This window comes from Planococcus citri, chromosome 4 (assembly GCF_950023065.1).
Source record: "Planococcus citri chromosome 4, ihPlaCitr1.1, whole genome shotgun sequence".
NCBI classification, from domain to species: Eukaryota; Metazoa; Arthropoda; class Insecta; order Hemiptera; family Pseudococcidae; genus Planococcus; species Planococcus citri.
In genome coordinates, this window is record NC_088680.1 from 10299529 (window position 1) to 10318112 (window position 18584).

The 18584-nt window shown below is 34.2% G+C and overlaps 3 protein-coding genes across 3 annotated transcripts in view; all 3 read right to left on the reverse strand.

The window, feature by feature from the left end:
- LOC135842620 (uncharacterized) overlaps positions 1 to 13862 on the reverse strand; it is a 76724-nt gene extending 62862 nt beyond the window's left edge. The window contains exon 1 of the mRNA XM_065360166.1: positions 13363 to 13862. The gene's annotated coding sequence lies outside the window, so the exon portion shown is untranslated. The remainder of the gene's footprint in view (positions 1 to 13362) is intronic.
- Positions 1629 to 4549, reverse strand: LOC135843631 (uncharacterized). Its single transcript, XM_065361578.1, has one exon. It carries the CDS (start codon positions 2901 to 2903, stop codon positions 1629 to 1631), a length of 1275 nt encoding a protein of 424 aa, XP_065217650.1. The 5' UTR covers positions 2904 to 4549.
- Positions 13863 to 14349: 487 nt separating the features above from the next.
- LOC135844835 (folate transporter 1-like) lies at positions 14350 to 18231 on the reverse strand. The gene is made up of 9 exons (XM_065363202.1): positions 17952 to 18231; positions 17662 to 17832; positions 16463 to 16679; positions 15716 to 15828; positions 15463 to 15588; positions 15260 to 15365; positions 14940 to 15135; positions 14668 to 14800; positions 14350 to 14587 (listed from the first exon to the last, which is right to left on the reverse strand). The coding sequence occupies exons 1-9, from the start codon at positions 18084 to 18086 to the stop codon at positions 14459 to 14461; spliced, it is 1326 nt and encodes a 441-aa protein (XP_065219274.1). The 5' UTR covers positions 18087 to 18231; the 3' UTR covers positions 14350 to 14458.
- Between the last annotated feature and the right edge of the window lie 353 nt (positions 18232 to 18584).

The window sequence follows — 18584 nt, forward strand, 5'->3', positions numbered from 1 at the left end:
CACCACCATAAACGTTCATTGAAAGTGAATTAATATTCCATCCGTGGGTACTTTTATGGAATTAATTAGAATGAATAGAATTAAATAGAATTAATGAATTCTCACTTTCAATCTTCGTGATAGAATGAATAGATATTTTCGCAAATCTTGATGTTGTTTGGCATGAATTTTCGAATCAATCGCTGACTTATGGAATTTTTTCCATTGGCGGGGTTAACAAAAATACATGGATGTAATAATTACGAAAAATTCTGCTTCTTTCTACAACTTTCTCTGTAGTTCTGATTTGTCTGCGCAGCCAAATCAAATACCCAAATAATAGGAGAAATAACCAGTTTTTTCGTAAAATACTGCATCATACTGGAGCTAAGAATTTCCTAACAGAAATATCTTGCTATGAGGAAATAATTTGAATTAATGAGAACTAATAGAATCAATAGAACTAATAGAATCAATAATGCTGATTATTTCCACACCTATGGGTTGGTACACCCATAGGAATTTATCTTGAATTAATATTTAAGTAAATATCTTCTCTCCCCACCAGGGATGCCAAAATGTAGGGGGAGATTATGCAGATCTGGGGTGCTAGTTACTTCGATCCTTAGCTTCTAGGAAAGGATTCACGAAAGTAACGAATCTCTCTACATGAACAGGACCCTCTGAGTACCATTGGTTCAGTCCGAGAACCTCACGGGGGCCCAACCCTAGATATCGGTTGGGGTTTGAGCCAGAATAAATAAAACTCGTAAATTGGGAATTTACTCCTTGTTATTTCCTCTGGGTGAGTGACCAAGCCACCAATATCATCATAGGACGAATTTGAGTGTTGGGAAACGAATATTAATTACGTAAATAAGAACACAGATCTTCTTCAAGTACATCTAATTATCTCAAATTACGAGAAAAGAACAACATGAAGTTGATATCTCTTGAGAGTAATTATTGGAGAAGGAAAGGGAGGTTGAGAATTACTACAAATTCGTAGCCTATTCTCGGATTGGTATTTTTGGATAAAAAATTGGTAAAGAAAAGATAAATACCTGGGATTGTGTTGAGTTGGGAAGACAATATAATTAATTCCAACCATACTAGGAATTAATTAAAAATTGCTTGTTGTATGGTAATACACTTCCGGAAGTTCCAATACACCTGACTTTATAGAATTAATAATTATAGGGAGTATCACAAGTCAGTGTGAAAAGATTCCCTATCCAATAAAATTGGACACGTAAATAAGAGGCACTTCCGTAAATAGTGACCCCTGAGCTCCATGTACTTGGCTAGTTTCATCCACTGCGTTATAGAACGAATAGAATTAATGTGAACGAATATTGTGACCCCCGAATCCACACTGGTAGCCCCCTAAGCCTCGGAGAGTCTAGGAGAGCTGACCAGGCAGTTCGGCAGTACATTGGATACTGACTGTACAGTGGAACTAGCAACTATGAGCTTAGGGTAAAAATGAGTCTGGACCAAGCAGCAGAGGCAGCGGATGCGCGCGTTTCTAGGCTATGATTGGCTGAATATTATGTCATGAGATCGCGGAAATACCCATGTATTGATAGTATCCGCGAGCTGAATATTCGCGTCAGGTTGGGCAATATAAGAAATGTTTTTTCTCCCAGTTAGGTAGCAGAAAAAGCTGTTTTTTCTCCCTCTACATCCTCATGTTTTTTCAATTTTTCCAATGAATGGAAATTTACCAAACAACCATTACATATGTATTTTTCATGTTGGCGGGAATTTATTTGAGAAGAAACTAACCTACTTAAATTTTTTATCCAGCAATAATGTCCATTCCCTTTCTCATTTTGAATGTATAGCAGGTTGATGTGAAATTGATTTGGAGCATAATTTCCAGAGAAATATAAAGGCCCCACTACTGTTTCCCCCTCAACCCCAAAAACATTTACACTAATTGAGAGATTCATTTTTTCAAATTTTTTAATGTCGCGGAGCTTCATGGGAAATTCGATACCATCTAATTTTAAAGCTTCTTTATAGTCTGGGTAAGAACTGGTTCTGTATGGATGTTGAAAGTGTTCTCGTGGATACAAAGCTGAAATTATGGCCCAGGCAAAGCAAGCTTGATCATTATTTTGAATATTTATGATAGCTTTTTTATTAGCCAACCATTTAGGCAGAGGTATGTATGAGCTGCCTCCAATTGGTTTATACTTATTGATATTTACCTCCAAAAATAAAATTTTTTCCAAAGACCACCCAGACCCCTTGCTTTGAAATTCCTCACTCTTAATTTTGATCATATTTTCAAATTGTTGATAAGCCCCCTCCAAATCACCACTTTCAGCACAGTAAATAATATTCTTAGTATTAAATGATTTTACATCAGACATTTCAATAGGTTTATAATACTTGGCAAATAATTCCAAATTATACTTAAAGCTAGAAAGTTTACCAGCAGTCTCTGCCAGGATGTCTTCAACCTCAGGGCGCAGACCGCTTAAACATTCAGTAATGTCATAATAGGACTCATTCGGCGTGATTCTGTAGGTTTTGATCCGATTTTTGAAGGCACTTTTGATTTCCTCAATTTTAGCATTTAGTGTTCTGAAGCGACAGTTATTTTTATGCTCCAAGCTCTTGAGATGACCCAGATACTTGTTCAAGTCAATATCTTTATTACATTCTTGACAATGCTTGATTGAGTAAGATTTCATTTTTTTATTAGGGTAAATATTCTCTACATCAGATGCTGGTCGTTTTAATGTGCAATTCCAATGCTTAACATGCACTTTATAGTTGTCTTCACGAGTGAATTCATGTTCACAACGTTCACATTTGAAACTTTTCAGACTTCTATGTCTTGATTGCAAATGGCGTTCTAAATTGAACCGCTTATTGAAAGATTGACCACACACATAACATGTAAATGTCATTGTAATGTGTTATCAAGGTAAGCAGTAGAATTGTGAGAAATGTGATGACAACGAAGCACTGCACTTGAAATGTTGTAAAAATTGATGTAAAACACACTATCAGCAGGTATCAAGTGTGTGAAAATGCACAAAACTGCAAAAAAATTGATGTAAAATGCAACATCAACAGGTGTAAAGTTATTAAAACAGATAAAACTGCAGTCAATTAGTACACAAGTTGCAAAAAATGATGTAAAACACAATATCAGCAGGTATCAAGTGTGTGAAAATGCACAAAACTGCAAAAAAATTGATGTAAAATGTAACATCAACAGGTGTAAAGTTATTAAAACAGATAAAACTGCAGTCAATTAGTACACAAGTTGCAAAAAATGATAAAGCTGCAATTAATTAGTTGTAAAGACAGCAAGCATAACAGCATGGATGAGAAGTCAGCTATACTTCTAGAAAATGCAAACATAAATGAAGAAGATTCTCCCTAAACTTGTTATTTTATAGTTTCTGCTTTGGTAAGATCCACCCTCCTTAATATAATATAAGCCACGCCCCTAGATAGCAACACCATCATCCTTTCAACCCTCTTTTAAAATTCTAGTCCATAAATTAATTCTTAACATCTTCGAGGTGGTCGCCTAAAACCCTTTTTAATAACCCAACTTACATAAAATATTTCTAAACATCAACCAGTTTCACTTAAAATGTCATTCTACAAAGGATCCTAATTTAAATAAATAATCTAGACATCTTTGAATGTGGCGGCATGCCACCCACATCTCTAACAGCCACCCACTTTGAATATAGAAATTCCAGGCATACCTGATTCAACCCCTTTTTAGGTATTTGGATAAATTTATAACCTAACAGTGCAGTTGTGTTGCATCACCCTACTTTGTACAGGCACTCAGTGTGTAGCTAATGCTTCCTTCCTGCTTATGTACATCTAACCCTCTTTTAAAAGACATCTTTGATGCTGCCACTACCACCAGCCATCCCCACATACATAAATTATCTTGACAACCCTTTCTATTAAATTAAGGTAGTCTAACATCAGTTGGTATAAGGTAACTGGTTTCATTATAGTGAACCCTTTCTTATAAAAATAATATCAGGCAACCATTAGTTCCAAATAATAAATTTTATAGCAAGTCAACTGGTTTTACTTTTAGTATAGCAAGCTCTTTAAATGTAGCCGCCACCCTGTGGAGTTGTGAACGCGTTAAGTGCATCTACCAAACCACCCTCTTTTAAAACACATTCCATGTAGTCGTCCTTGCAACACTGCCGCTTGCCTACATCTTCACGACGATCCTTTTTAATAGATATAGAAAAATAAATAAAACTGTACCATGCACTCCCTTAATTAGAATAAACTGAAACAAGCAGTTTTATAATAACTATGTCAATGCAGGTAGGTACTTTACATATTTTTGGCAAATATAGATTTTAATCAATGAAATAAAGATACCTAAGATGCATAATTACGTAGGTATAGCTAGGTATGGGACCACCTGTGGTGACACAAACCCTTCTCTCGTAACATTCTTTACCCATTACAAAATGAATCAGACTTTAACCTTTTTCTGTCTCTCGCACTCACACACGTACGTGTATCAATAGCATTGTTTTGAATCCTTTAAACTTTTATACTGGTGGTTAAGTTGATTATAATTAAGAAGGTATGAGTAAGTACATGAAGAATATAAATACTACCTATCTATTGAATGAAAATTTGTATTAAATAGGTAGGTATTGATGAAATGTGCGAATACTTTGTTTAATTGAAGTGAAAAATAATTGAAATGTAGGTAACGTGAATATGTCGAAAATACAATAAAATACACGTGAATTACGAGTAAACAAATTTTAAAATGACCAAAAATCAGTAAAAAACATGCAAAAAATCGATAAAATTACGCGAATTACGAATTAAAACGAGTTAAAAATACGTAAAAATCAAATAAATTGTGTCAAACATACGTGAAACTCGTTAAAAATTACGTTAATTACGTTCAAAATATCAAAATGCCCCAAAAACACGCTGAAAACGAATAAAAACGAAACAGAATCGGTGAAAATCGATAAAAATGGTCGAAAAAACATTAAATTACACGAAAATACGCTTAAAAAATTTTTAAAAAGACAAAAACATGCAAAAATATGATTAAAAACACATGAAGACCGATGAAAACACGCAAAAATGCGATGAAAAACACACGATTTCACCCCCCAAAAAATTAAAAACTCCTGAAAATGATGTAAAACACCCGAAAATGTGCCGAAAAAATTTAAAACGCCCGAAAATCAATAAAAAACACGCAGAAAATCGATAAAAACCCTCGAAAATCGAATAAAACGTGTTAAAATTATGAATTGAAAAACAAAAACGTGTAAAGTAACGCGAAAATACTCGAAAACGCCTTAAAAATATGTAAAAATTCGTTCAAAAAATAAAAATCACGTGGAAAAGAGTTAAAAAACGATAAAATTGATCAAAATGCTGGGGGAAATGATCAGAAAATCAATAAAATGCCGCTAAAACGTTCGAAGACGCCTTAAAAATGCGTAAAAATACGTTTAAAAAAATTTAAATCGATGAAAAACACGAATTACAAGATAAATTTACGAGAAAAGCAGGTAAAGATACGCGACAACGCTCAAAAACGTCTTGAAAATACACGAAGCATGATAAAAATAAGTGAAATACGTATGTAGAAATTATTGAAAATTTGTGAAAACCATAAAAAGCATTGATATACATACAATGTAAAAATATTAGAAAAAAACATTAAAATCATTAAAAATTTAGAATATCAGGTATACCATGTTTATTTGTAGATTAGTCTGCCTACCCACTCTCTCCCACCCTCATGCAACTGGTTTAGCCCAAGAAAATATTGTATAGGTGAATGATTCGGCTCTCCTACCCTTTTATTAAATCTAGCCCTCTTCTAAAGTGTAAGATAGCTACTGAGTATTTCAAACAATCCTCACTGCCCTCTCCTATATTATGTTAAAACAGTCCCTTCATAAAGTTAACTTATAAAATACTTCTGTAGGTAAGCATTTATTTCACATAGGTAGGTAAGTACTTCATTCGCTTCTATTAATAAAATAACCTACATAATTTCTCTATTTACCTCAGTTAACTACCCTCTCCACCAGATGACGCCAACCCTCTTGCATCATGCAGAATATTACTCTACTTGCAATTTATCATCAACACTACTATTCACTATTTCCTTTCCAAACTCGTAAATCTCAACAGACCTCACGCTTTTTTCCTTACACAATACCCTTCTGTCCGGACTCACAAATATTAGAATTCAAACTTATTCACTCTTCTCTTACATTAACCCTTCACACTCTTTTCACTCTCAACTCACAAATCTCAGCAGAACTCACGTTTTTTCCTCTTAGAAAACCTCAGCTCAACTTTCATACTTTGTCTCTCACCCAACCTTTCTCATACTACAATCAATACATATTTACTTAGCTACCTCCACACGCTCTTTCCTCATGCACTCATCTCTTTCTATCCTCACAAAATGCTACCTCATCTCACATTCGTTTTTTCACACAATAGCTAGTTCCTTCACACTCATACCTATCCGAAATTGAAAATTTTAAGTATGTATCTCCCATTTTTTTTCCTCGCACACTTGGTATCTCTCACTCAACAACTACTCTTATATTGCACTCAATAAGCAACCCTCACACTCATGCCGATCCGAAATTGAAAATTTCGAGTACCTATCTCCCATTCTCTCCTCGCACACTCTGTATCTCTCACTAAACTCCTCCTCTTACATTACATTGTATTGCACTCAATAAGCAACCCTCACACTCATACCCATCACCAGTTTATTCATCTTTTAAATTCAGTTTTGCACAAACATCTAGGTAGGTACCTACTTCTAAGTATCTACGTACATACATATTTGTAACAGTTTTTTTATGATACATAATTATATGGCACGTATGTATGTATTAGTTACTGGTAAGTATAATAATGGAATGGTAATTCTAATAAAATAATCAATGTATCTACATAGATCCGTAAATAATTAATTGAGAAAATGGATCTGATAGGGGATAAGAGCGAAAATGAGTATTTGAAGTAAGAGAATTCTGTCTGGTAGCATGCAAAATTTACAAAAACGTATCTACATAATATATAAAATGTTGGAAATGATGGAAAATGGAATTAATGTGAAAACATCTTGAAGGTAGGAAAATTAAATCACGAGTAATCGAGGATATAAATATTATTGGAAGGGGGGGGGGGTATGGTAAAAGTAGAAAAATAAATACACATAAAAACTTGATAGGTATCTATTTTCATGAATGAAGGATCCTAATTGAAAAAATATGAAAAAGTAGGTACCTATAATGAATAAAAGAGGAACCAATAAAATGGATATTACGTATGTATTTCAAACTATGTACAAAATAAAAATAGGTTAACTTGAGATATCTGAAACGATAGATTGGAGATACTTACATATTCTTGAATATTGCTAGGTAAACTTATTGATGTGATTCTAGGTATGTACGTAGGTATGTGTCAAAAATAAAATAAACTTACGTAAAACGAGAAAATAATATACATAGTTATACGATTATTTGCGTACATTCTGATCACATCTGAGCAGGTCACATCAGGGAAAGGTTCATAGCACTGCACAATTTCTTGTAAAAATCGTGTAGGTAATGTTCATATGGGGTTAAAAATGAGGTTAGGGTACATAGGGGCCATGATGTAAGATAGTATACCTGAGAGCAAGTGAAAAATCTGGGAAAATGTAGGTAGGTAGGTAGGTAGGTAGGTAGGTCAAACTCAGTTCGGATCACTTGGTGGGTAGAAAGTAGGTGTAAGATTTGGGGAAATGTAGGTAGAAAAAATAAATCATTTTGGGTTATTTGGTAGGTGGAAAGTTGATAAAACAATTGTGGAGGAGGATGTAGGTAGGTAAAAATCAGTTTGGATCACTTGTTAGGTGGGAAGCAGGTAAAAATTTGGGGTGTAGGTAAGAAAAATTTATTAGTTTGGGTGACTTGGTCTGCGAAACGCAAGTACAAAATTTGTTTGGGCCACTTGGTAGATGGCGAGCAAATGAAAAAGTATGGGAAATGTAGGTAGAAAAAAATAAATCATTTTGGGTTAATTGGTATTGGTAGGTTGAAAGCAAGTAAAAATTTGGGGGAATGTGAGTAGAAGAGATTACTTGGGTCATTTGGTCATGAAAAATTGAAAAATGTATATGACTTCATTTCCTATAGCGTGCGGGGGGGGGGTTATTAATTCTAACTACAATGAGTTACATTTACCTATATTTCCTACATTTAGTCAAGTTAGATTGGACAAAAAACTGAAAAAAAGCTCTTGGAGGAGAGGGTGGTGGAGGAACGGGTGTCATATCGTGATGGAGGGGAGGGGGTCCTGCATTGAGTTGCCTTCAGTAAGGTTAGGTTACAGCAGCATCTTTCTTGTGGGGTTAGGTTGGATAATGATGAGTTTCAAAATGGGATGAGGGATGACAAGCAGATTCTAGTGTTGGGCAGGTGGGGGGAGGGGGTAATATGTTGGGTAAGTGTGCCCTTGGTCATGTTAGGTTGGAATTACAACGCCTCGTTAGGTTAAATTCAAGTGGCAGAGTTCTAAGCAAGTTGCTCCTGATGCTCCTGGCTCAGAATCCGTGATAAATACCTACTCGCGTCGGTTATGCACAACAATAATAATACGAGTAAAAGAGATAAGACTATGCTATGTAGAACTAGAAGAGAGAGAACGCACAAATATGCGTTTTCACCGTATCATGCTTTTGTACTGAATGTAAATCTAGTAAGTATCTACCGACTTAGGTAATAAATTTTTCATTTTTCTAGGTACGCTCGCTCGATAAATGCTGTTATCAGCTGTGAATTACCAGCATCAATTTTTATTTCGTGGAAAATTTGACAAATATGTGATTCAACTCATCTTCAGTACCTATTTCCTGAAATATTTTTATGGTTTTTCAAAACCTTTTGAAAAGCTGGATTTTCCTGAGTACAGCTGAAGCATCTAAAATGACTTTGAAACCATCTTCAGTCGACTCCTAGTATAGGTATATCTATATATGTACCTACATATTAAGATAATTAATATCTAAACTACCTAAATTTCAACTTCGCAATTTCACTATGGAAAATTTTGTGAAAATTTCAACGTTCGAAAATTTTCTGATGAATTCAGAACTACTCAAAATTGTTTGAAATCACTTCCAATCGATCTGCGAGGTCAACAATAGGATATCTGCTCACAAAATTCTAAAATGTGACTCTCATCTCGTATTATTGTGGGGTATAGTCTACTTCAAAATTTATAGCTGCCAAATCGCAAAATAGTTGAGTACTAAAAGGGCCCAAAGGTCTCGAAAATTTTGATTTTTGGCCAATTCCCTCAATAATGAAAGAGTGTTTTTGAGCCCCACATATTTGAAAAATAGATAAGAAATGGTCGAAAAATGCGATTGGACACGGGACAGCCACAACTTTGAGAATCGTGTTGAATTTCTTGTAATTTTGGCGCAATTTCAAGTCTACATTTCCGAAAGGGGATTTTTTTGGCCCCAAAATTTTCAAATAAATTGCTCAAAAATGGTCAAAAAATGCGATTAGGCAGCTACACAGTTGAGAATCGTTTTTTTTTGTTACAAGTTGAGTTTCTTGGAGTTTTGGCACGATTTCGATTCTGCGCATCTAAAAGGGTATTTTTAACCCTAAAATTTTCAAAAAAATTCCCCAACAATAGTTGAAAAATGCAATTAGGTAGCTGCAACTTTGGGAATCATCTTTTCTAGTCACCGATCAAGTTTCCTGGAGTTTGCGTGCGATTTCAAGTATGCGTATTCAAAAGGGTATTTTTTGGCCCCAAAATTTTCAAAAAATTACCCCAAAATGGTTGAAAAATGTAATCGAGTGGCTACATTTTTTGAAACGGAATGAACTGGATAGGAGATTCAAACATTATTTTTTTTCAACATTTTTGATCCGCAGATTATTTATTTTATTTTTTGGGCAAAAAACAAAAAACAAAAAAACAAAACCAAAAAAAAGTCAAATCAGGAAAATTTTTTACTGTTTTTTAAAAGTTTTGGTACGAGAAAATTCTCTCAAATGAGCCTCACGTGATTAAAATAATTCCATGAGGTTTGCTTCTCACGCGGGAATTTTTTGATTTCATGTTCGAAGAAGTCAGGGTGGCTTCAAAATGTCTAAAAATGACTAAAACAGGTAAGTACTAATTTTGATAATTTTAAAGGAATTCAATTTATAATTTTCAAGACTAGGGGGTCCCAACGTTTTTGAGTCATGTCTTTCGATTTCGCTCAATTTTTTTTTACAATATTTACCCACCCAAGAAGTAAGAAACCCGCATCAGTTTGGCCCTAGACCACTCAAGGGGTGAGGGGGGTCCATTATTTTCACATTGTCTCGAGGTACTCGCCACTTCAACATCTCATTCCTCCAAAGCTATGACACTTTGAGCAAAACTGATTTCACAGTTCAAAAGGGCATTGGATTTTGAACTTTTTAAGCATTTCGAAATTTTCAAAAGTTCAAAGTTGAACTTTCAAATTTGAAGTTCAAAGTTCAAAATGGCGCTGTAAGTGGGAGCTACCATTTAAAATTCTGAAAAAATTTCCATAGATGTAGCTTTTGATGCTTTTTTGAAATATTTAACTTTCAAAATGAGATCTGTCAATGGACGGGGAGCACCCCCTACTCCAAATTTGGGCAATACATTCAAAAAAAAATCTGGGGCATGTGATTGTAGTGGAAGGAAACTAAACAAAAATATAGACCATAGCGATCCTATATAAATTCTACCTAATCTATTTTTCAAACAATCAGCTGTTTTACTTTATATACCATTAGCGATCCTATAGGACATCTAATGAAACTATTCATCACAACAATCAGCTGATTTATCTAGAGCAGCTCTGCTTTAATTTATCAAAATAAACAAACTGTCAGATATTTAATCTACTTAGCGATCCTATGGGAAGTGTACTATAACTAATTTCAATATGATTAGTCAGCTGTTTTATTTTACCTTTAAAGAGCATACTCAATCAGCTGACAGGTCTTATTTAACCATACATTTTTATGATGTACTCAATCAGCTGAGATACCTACATCTTAATCAGCTGATACAAATATTAATCAGCTGATACAAATCTCAAACAGCTGAGATAGATTCCTCATCAGCTGAGAAGCTAGTGCACCCACCTTTTTCAGAGTATATAAACTCAGCCAACTCACTGGTAAAATCAGTTCTCTTCGGGGTATCAAAGTCCCTTCATTAGCCTAAAGAGCTAGGGAGGTCTACCTTAACATAGGTGTAGAATTTCGCTTATGTGTAGACTGCACTTCATTGATTCTCATAGTGGCTGCTTCAGTACCATTTGAGATCTTTGGTTAGCCTTATAGGGATCTCATTGATCCTCAGTGTGGATACTTAGTACCATCTGAGATCTTTGGTTTGTCGAATAGGGATCTCATTGATCCTCCCAGTAGATACCTAGTACCATTTGGAGATCTTTGGTTTGTCTGAACATGCAAAGGTTAAGTTAACCTAACCTAACCTTATCTACGTTTGGGACCGGTTCCCTTAGAACTGTTCGCGACTAAGTATAAGCCGTGTAAAGTTCAGTTAAGTATAATTAGCGTATAAATCTCGTGTTTTGTGTTTTAAAATAAAAACTTTAATAAAAACTTGAAATCATTTCGTGTGTTCGTTTCTTTCCACTACAGTGACACATCGAATAGTATATTTTTGGTGACGCTGTACACGAATATGACGTCATATTTTTGATTGGATCACATCCACAGCCCCCAGCACCTCCCCATATGGGGTAAAAGTTCTAAAAAGTGTTGTGTTCGTGCGACACATGAAATACAGTGGAACCTCGATAACTCGAAACTCTCTAACTCGAAAACCTCTATTAGCCGAACCAACCTCCATTCCCCTTGAAATCTTCTTAACACTCGATGTTAACTTTACTTGGATAAGTCGAAATTCACTACACAAACCATTCATAACTCGAAGCTAAAATTTTGCCAAAAAAGCAAGAAAACCTCTATAAGTCGTACGTTGTCGAGCGTTTACCTCTATAACTCGAATATTTTTCAATTCATACTTCTATCTTTTATGCACTTACATAGCTCAGGTGTAACTCCAAGCTAAACTTTTGCCAAGAATAGTGAGAAAGCCTCTATAAGTCGTACGTTGTCTGGCGTTTACCTCTATAACTCGAATATTTCAATTCATACTTCTATCTTTTATGCACTTACATATCTCTAAATTCATTCATTTCGTAAAACCTCTATAACTCGAATTCTCTCAAAATCTTACCTGCATAACTCGAAACTGATTATCTCGAAAACCTCTATAAGCCGAATGAATGACCATTCCCCTTGGATTTCGAGTTATCGAGGTTCCACTGTAGTACAGGAATACAGTCTTAGTTTTTCAAAATTACCTCACTCGTGGCATTCCAGAACTTCCTCATATCCAATGGGTAAAAGTCCAAAAAAGTCGTTTTCTTTGTGTTGGGGCTCGTGGATGAGGTCAAATCAAAAATCTGACGTCATATTCGTGTTCAGCGTCACCAAAAACATACAATTTCATGTGTCGCACTAACAAAACACCTTTTTGAACTTTTACCCTTCCCCTTGGGGTGGTGCTGGGGGCCGTGGATGGAATTCAATCAGAAATCTGACGTCATATTCGTGTTCAGCGTCACCAAAAATATACTATTCGATATGTCACAAGCCTTAGATTTTTTTTGAATGTTTTGCCCAAATTTGGAGTACGGAGTGCTCCCCCTCCATTGAAAGCTCTCATTTCGAAAATTAACCATCAAAAGCTTCATTTATGGAAAAATTTTCAGAATTTTAAATAGTAGCTAGCTGCCACAATACAATGCCATTTTGAATTTTGAACTTTCAATTTGAAAGTTTACCTTTGAAGTTTTGAAAATTTCAAAATATTTGGAAAGTTCAAAATGCAATGCCCTTTTGAACTGTGAAATCAGTTTTGATCAAAGTATCATAGCTTTGGAGGAGTGTGCTGCTGAAGTTGAGTACCTCGAGACAATGTGAAAATGAGGAAAGTCCCTCACCCGCCCCCTGAGGAGGCTGCCACCAAACTGATGGCGTGTATCTTACTTCTTAGGTGGGTAGACATTGCAAACGGAAATTGAGCGAAATCGAAAGACATGACTTTCAAAATCACAATTTTTTTGGTCGAATTGACATGAAATGACCCTAGAGGAATATTTTAATAATTACAAAAGATTCAAAAATAGGTAGGAAGATATTTTTTTCAAATTTTTCAATATTATAATTTTTTTTCAAAACTTAAGAATATTGGGGGGGGGGGTAGGCCTATGTAAAAAATAAATAAACATACCAATTCAGTCTCCGAATCTGATTGTCCAATTCGTCAGCGATTATTAGAGCAGCCTTCCGTTGTGATACACTTAATCAAAATGCACAAATAAATGATGAAATTCACATTAAAAAAACGGTTTAAAATCGACGAACCACGTTTTACGTATAACTCATTAACCCGTCAACTACGAGTCTAGTAACACATGAAATAATATTTCAAAAAAATTATTCCAATGTTGGGGTTTTCAGTTGAAGTCATCAGTTATAACCTACATACTCGTATTTAATTTTTATCTCGTTATGTTGTATAAGCGAAATAACAAACGATTCAATTTCCAAGAAATGATGGCCACTTCCGAGCGAAAAAATTCCAGATGTAAAAAAATAGTACCTATTAAAAACGTTTTGCGAAGAGAATATCCGTTCGATGGGACGCGGACGGTTCCGATTATTGCTTCAAAATTGGTCCCCATTTCGCTAGGCATGAGCATAAAATTGAAATATTATTCACTCGCTAAAATTCAGTTGCTACTGATCTCTGCCATTTCAAATCAATTTTTTTTACAGTTCTCGCCAACAAACGTGTTCGAAAGAGAAATTAAAAATAACGAGTGTTTACGTCGTAATATTTTATCGCTTCGAAACATGAATCATTTTAGTTTTTCAAATACATAGTTAGGTACGTATTACTCGTATTTCGATTTTTTTTTTTTTTTCAGAATTTCTTCAAAGTGCCAAACGTTAAAAGTGTCTGTACATAGGATCTGCGTAAATGTACGGGTAAAATAGGTATAAGGTAGGTTATCTTGGTAATTTTAATCAGTTTTAATTACCTACATGAAATACTCGTATGTTCTTTGATCTAGAAATTGGTGTGAAAATAATCATTTTTGTTGAACTGTTTTCTTTAAAATTCTCCCAATGTCATAAAATTAATTCGAACTGTTGAAATTAGAACCATAACAACCCAAGTGATTCCTCACGAATGAAAATAAAAACTACAAAATAGTAGGTAGGTATAGGTATTTAATAGCTCTAGGCGTTGTTTGTATCTAAAATTATAATTAGTGAAGCAACAGGGAGAAGGGGGAGTGATGCAATTCAAACCATCTTAATTATTTTTCCAGATCGTCAGGAGCTTGTCGTTTCATGATTTGATCAAAATCATTTCCAAGTGGACGTGAAATTCCAGCTAAGCCAAACACAATTCCAATTACAGCAAAACATATTCCATAAAGCATAAACTGCGAAAAAAAAATTGCATTTTATGAATGAACGAAACAAATCAACAAAATTAATAAATTAGATCAAAGTAAGTAGGTACTTCTTGTTTGGCAACAAAATCAGTCATTCGAATAGAGAAAGGTAAAAAGTTATGCAGCCCATTAAACACAAGAGTATTGAATCCTACGATCAAAGCGTAACTATTCCTCGGTATAATTTGAACAATTTCCCATCTGAAAAATAATACGAAAAATATGAATTAATTTTAGCTTTCACTCCTCCCCCCCCCACTTCTTGCTATTTTATGTATTTATATTTATTGTAGATATCGTGGGTAAAATTATTCATCAGAAAATCTAATTTCGAACTCACAAACATATGGTGAGGAATACTTCGACGATTATTGCGAAAATTACTTCAATACCGATTAAAATAAATGGCCAAAAGTGATTGAAGTATTGAGCTATGGCTAATACTGATAAAGTGAATGAAACCAGACTAAGGATGGGGTCGCCTCGAGCTTTCCAGTTGGTCGGTTTGAGTGAGCAAATAATCACTAAAACAGCACCTGTGGAACAAAATAAAAATTGAAATGAAATCAAAATTTGACTAATATGAGAATTCAGTCGCCGTTTGTTTTTTAATATAGGTGATGAGATTTTGCAATTATTTTAAGGTACATAATTAGTTACTTGTTAATTGGCAAATTATGAATACGACTGGGTGGATATTTTTTGTGAGAAAATATGTCTCGTCGTTTTCAATCGATGCAAGAAATGTGAGATAATGATACCGCACCTTTTGAAGAATAGAAAAAAAAATTATTACAGGTTTGTTTTTCGATAATTTGGCAAAAAAAATGATACGTATAGGATAGGTATAAATATTAGTTTACTCGAAGTGCCAAAAATGAAGTCAGGGACCACCACAAGGACCATTTCAGTACATAAATGTTTGTATAAGCTGTCTTGAAATTAAACCACATGTGTAAGATGGTTCTCAATGCACTGTTTCGGTGAAGCTGAAAAGGGAAATCAATTTTTACAACCAGTTTACAAAATACTTGAGTAGGTACCTAGGTTTATGAATTAGTTTCAGTTTACTGCTATAAGCCTTGTGTAGGAAGTATAGGCAGGTATTGTGCTTACCTTTTCTGTTCGAAGAATAGGATTCTGACTATTTACATGTTGCAGGCCTTCTGTTGACTCTTCAGGATCCACTGAAGGTAGAATAAATGCGCAGATAAGAGCTATAAAGACGACTGTGAAAATACAATGCATTGTTAGTCATATTGGTGAGAGAAGAGAAGGGGGAGTCATAAAGAGATCATTTTTCATTGAATTCTTGAATGGATTTATGGTAAGTATTTGGTAAGGTGCCTTTGATATTCGTTTGAAGCTCTTTCAAGAAATTTTCGAACTTAGTTTTTCGATTAGGTGCATTGTGAGGTCCCCTGGAACCTCTCAGAATCAAGAATAAATCCATAAAAATCGTATCAATTGTGTGACACACCGATCAGAGTGTTTTCATAGGCACCAAATACTGAACTTGACCATCATTTTTTGATTGGGTTTCATCTTTACCCACAGACATCCTCCTCCCCTGGTGAAACTTTAAAAAATACATAAAGTTTTCAAGTTTTTTGAGAACAGATGCTCATGAGACATTTTTAAAGTAAAAATTCAAGTCTATATTTAAAGATCAAAAAAAAATCAAATTAATGCAAGGATTTTTATGTAGGTAATTTAAATTCCATTCTTGAAAATGAATTTCTGGTAATAAAGAATAGATTTACAAAAATTTCGATTTATTTTTTTAGAATTTTTTTTATTAGTTATCAATTTTTTATGAAGACAACTCCAAGTACAATTCTATCATTGAACAGAGAGACTCACCTGTGATATTGTATGCGAGCAAATAGCTCAAATTCAGACCTAAAATATTCACGTAAACCAATCCAACGCCAGTACTAAGGCACATTCCATAAAGAAAAAATGCATTCACGTAGGCGGTGATTTTCTGATACTTGGATTCATCTTTGATTTTGGAATACAAGTAAACACTACTGGCGATTGCTGATGAATGTTGAAACGCAGATAAAATTACCTCAACCTGGATAAAATTATTCCAGAATAATTGCAAGACTATTTTCTACATACTACATATCTATGTACTTGAAGCTGGATCACGAAAAAAAAAGTTGAAAGATTTTGACTAACTTCAGTGAAAGTCACTCGGAAAAAATGTTGGTTCCGGAGATATTCCTGGACCTGGAGAGGAGATGATATGGTCCCTGAAAAGGAAGAAATTTTCGAAAAAATCGTTGTTTTTTTACTTCAGCTTCTACCCTACCTGTTTTGGGAAAAAATGGTCCAATTTTAAAAGACAGTTTTTAAGATACTGAGTCGACTTAAGCCAATTGCCATTAAAATCCAAGATCACTTCTAGGGTTCCATTGAGCGGTTGACAATTTGCATACCACTGATTTTTGGGGTTTTTATTTCACGTTAGTTGGGCCAAAACATTCAAAGATATCATTTCTAAAAAATGAGAAATATTTTGAAAAGCAATGATGCCAATTTTTTGGTCATTATATCAAATTTTCCCATTTTGCCACCTCTACGTTCTAAAATATTATCCACGTTTCAAAAATGATTTCGAGGTTTTGGCTTAATTTAAGTGAAACATTTGAAAAAAAAATTCAAAGAACTAATTCGCCCAAAAAATAGTGATTTTTAAATTTTCAACCTCCCATTAGAATTCAAAAATGGTCTTTAATTTGAATGGCAATGACCCAAGCTGGGCACAGAATTTCAAACACTATGTTTTGGAATTGAACCATTTTTCCCAAAACAGGTTGGGAGAAGAGACTAGAGCGAAAAACATAGATTTTTTGATAATCTCCGCTCTTAGCATCTATTTCCTTTCCAGGTTCACCTTCAGAGCTAAAAAAAAATTTGAGTGACTTTCAACTCAAAATGAAGATCTTTACAGTCTTCACTAAATTTGGTCAAGATTTTTCGGGATTTTTTTTCGCGATCCACACTAAAAAAACATGCATTAGAAGCTGAGCTATAAAATCAAGATTATTTACTTGAATTAAAAAGACACTCGGCCAAAAAAATAATAAAATGTATCGCAATAAGGTGATAATCGAGCCCGATATGATAATTGGTCGATATCTCAGACCATCGGTTATAAATAGTATAACAAAAGTGAATATAAAACACCAAATATTTCTACAGTTGACCAGGTTTTGTTTTTTCTGAAAATTGAAAAAAAATTGATGAAAAAAAAGAAAAAAAAATTAAAATAGGTACCTAGGTATAGATACTTTTTTGAACACATATCTATAAAGGTCTACTTGTACTTAGATTTACTCACGTCTTCGTCTAAAGTGAAATTATATTTTTGGGACGCGTAATCCAAATAAAACGATTCGAAAGGTTGAAAATTCCCTAAAACTTTAATAATACCGATAAAAATCAAAATAGGCTCCGCGATGAAATATTTGGCCATTTTTTCAAAAAAGTTATCGAACTGGTAGGAATCACAAAGCTCACAAATTGATGAAAATGAATCGCGAACTACCCAACACAATTGAGAAACAACGAGCTACGAAGTACTAAGTACACGAGTACGATGCAAATGCCACAAAATAATAATTATTTTATTTGATGTGGTCATTCTCAATTTTATAATTTATCGCAAATTTTATTATCTGGACCGTGGCCAAAAGAGCTTAGTTTGTTATCACTTCGATGAACAATGGTAATTTAATATATTAACGTGGATAGACTAGCAACCCTGCAAATTCAATACCTACTGTATAGATATAGGTACCCATGTAGAAACAAACAGGAAAAAGAATTATCAATATGTCAGGAAGATGATATAATTTAAGCCAAATTAATACCCAATAAAAACTACATCATAAATTATACAGGGTGTTTCATAAATATATACTTACCGAAAACTTTGGAGTAAAGTGAACTGTGATGTAACAAATCAAAGAAT

Bases quoted from the DNA above. Each gene is read 5' to 3' on its own strand.
- LOC135843631 (XM_065361578.1), bottom strand. From the start codon at position 2,903: ATGACATTTACATGTTATGTGTGTGGTCAATCTTTCAATAAGCGGTTC.
- LOC135844835 (XM_065363202.1), bottom strand. From the start codon at position 18,086: ATGGCCAAATATTTCATCGCGGAGCCTATTTTGATTTTTATCGGTATT. The intron at 15,589-15,715 runs GTAAGCACAATA...TTCCCTTTTCAG, and splicing joins CTATTCTTCGAACAGAAAAG to CTTCACCGAAACAGTGCATT. The intron at 15,366-15,462 runs GTAAACTAATAT...ATTCTTCAAAAG, and splicing joins CTTCATTTTTGGCACTTCGA to GTGCGGTATCATTATCTCAC.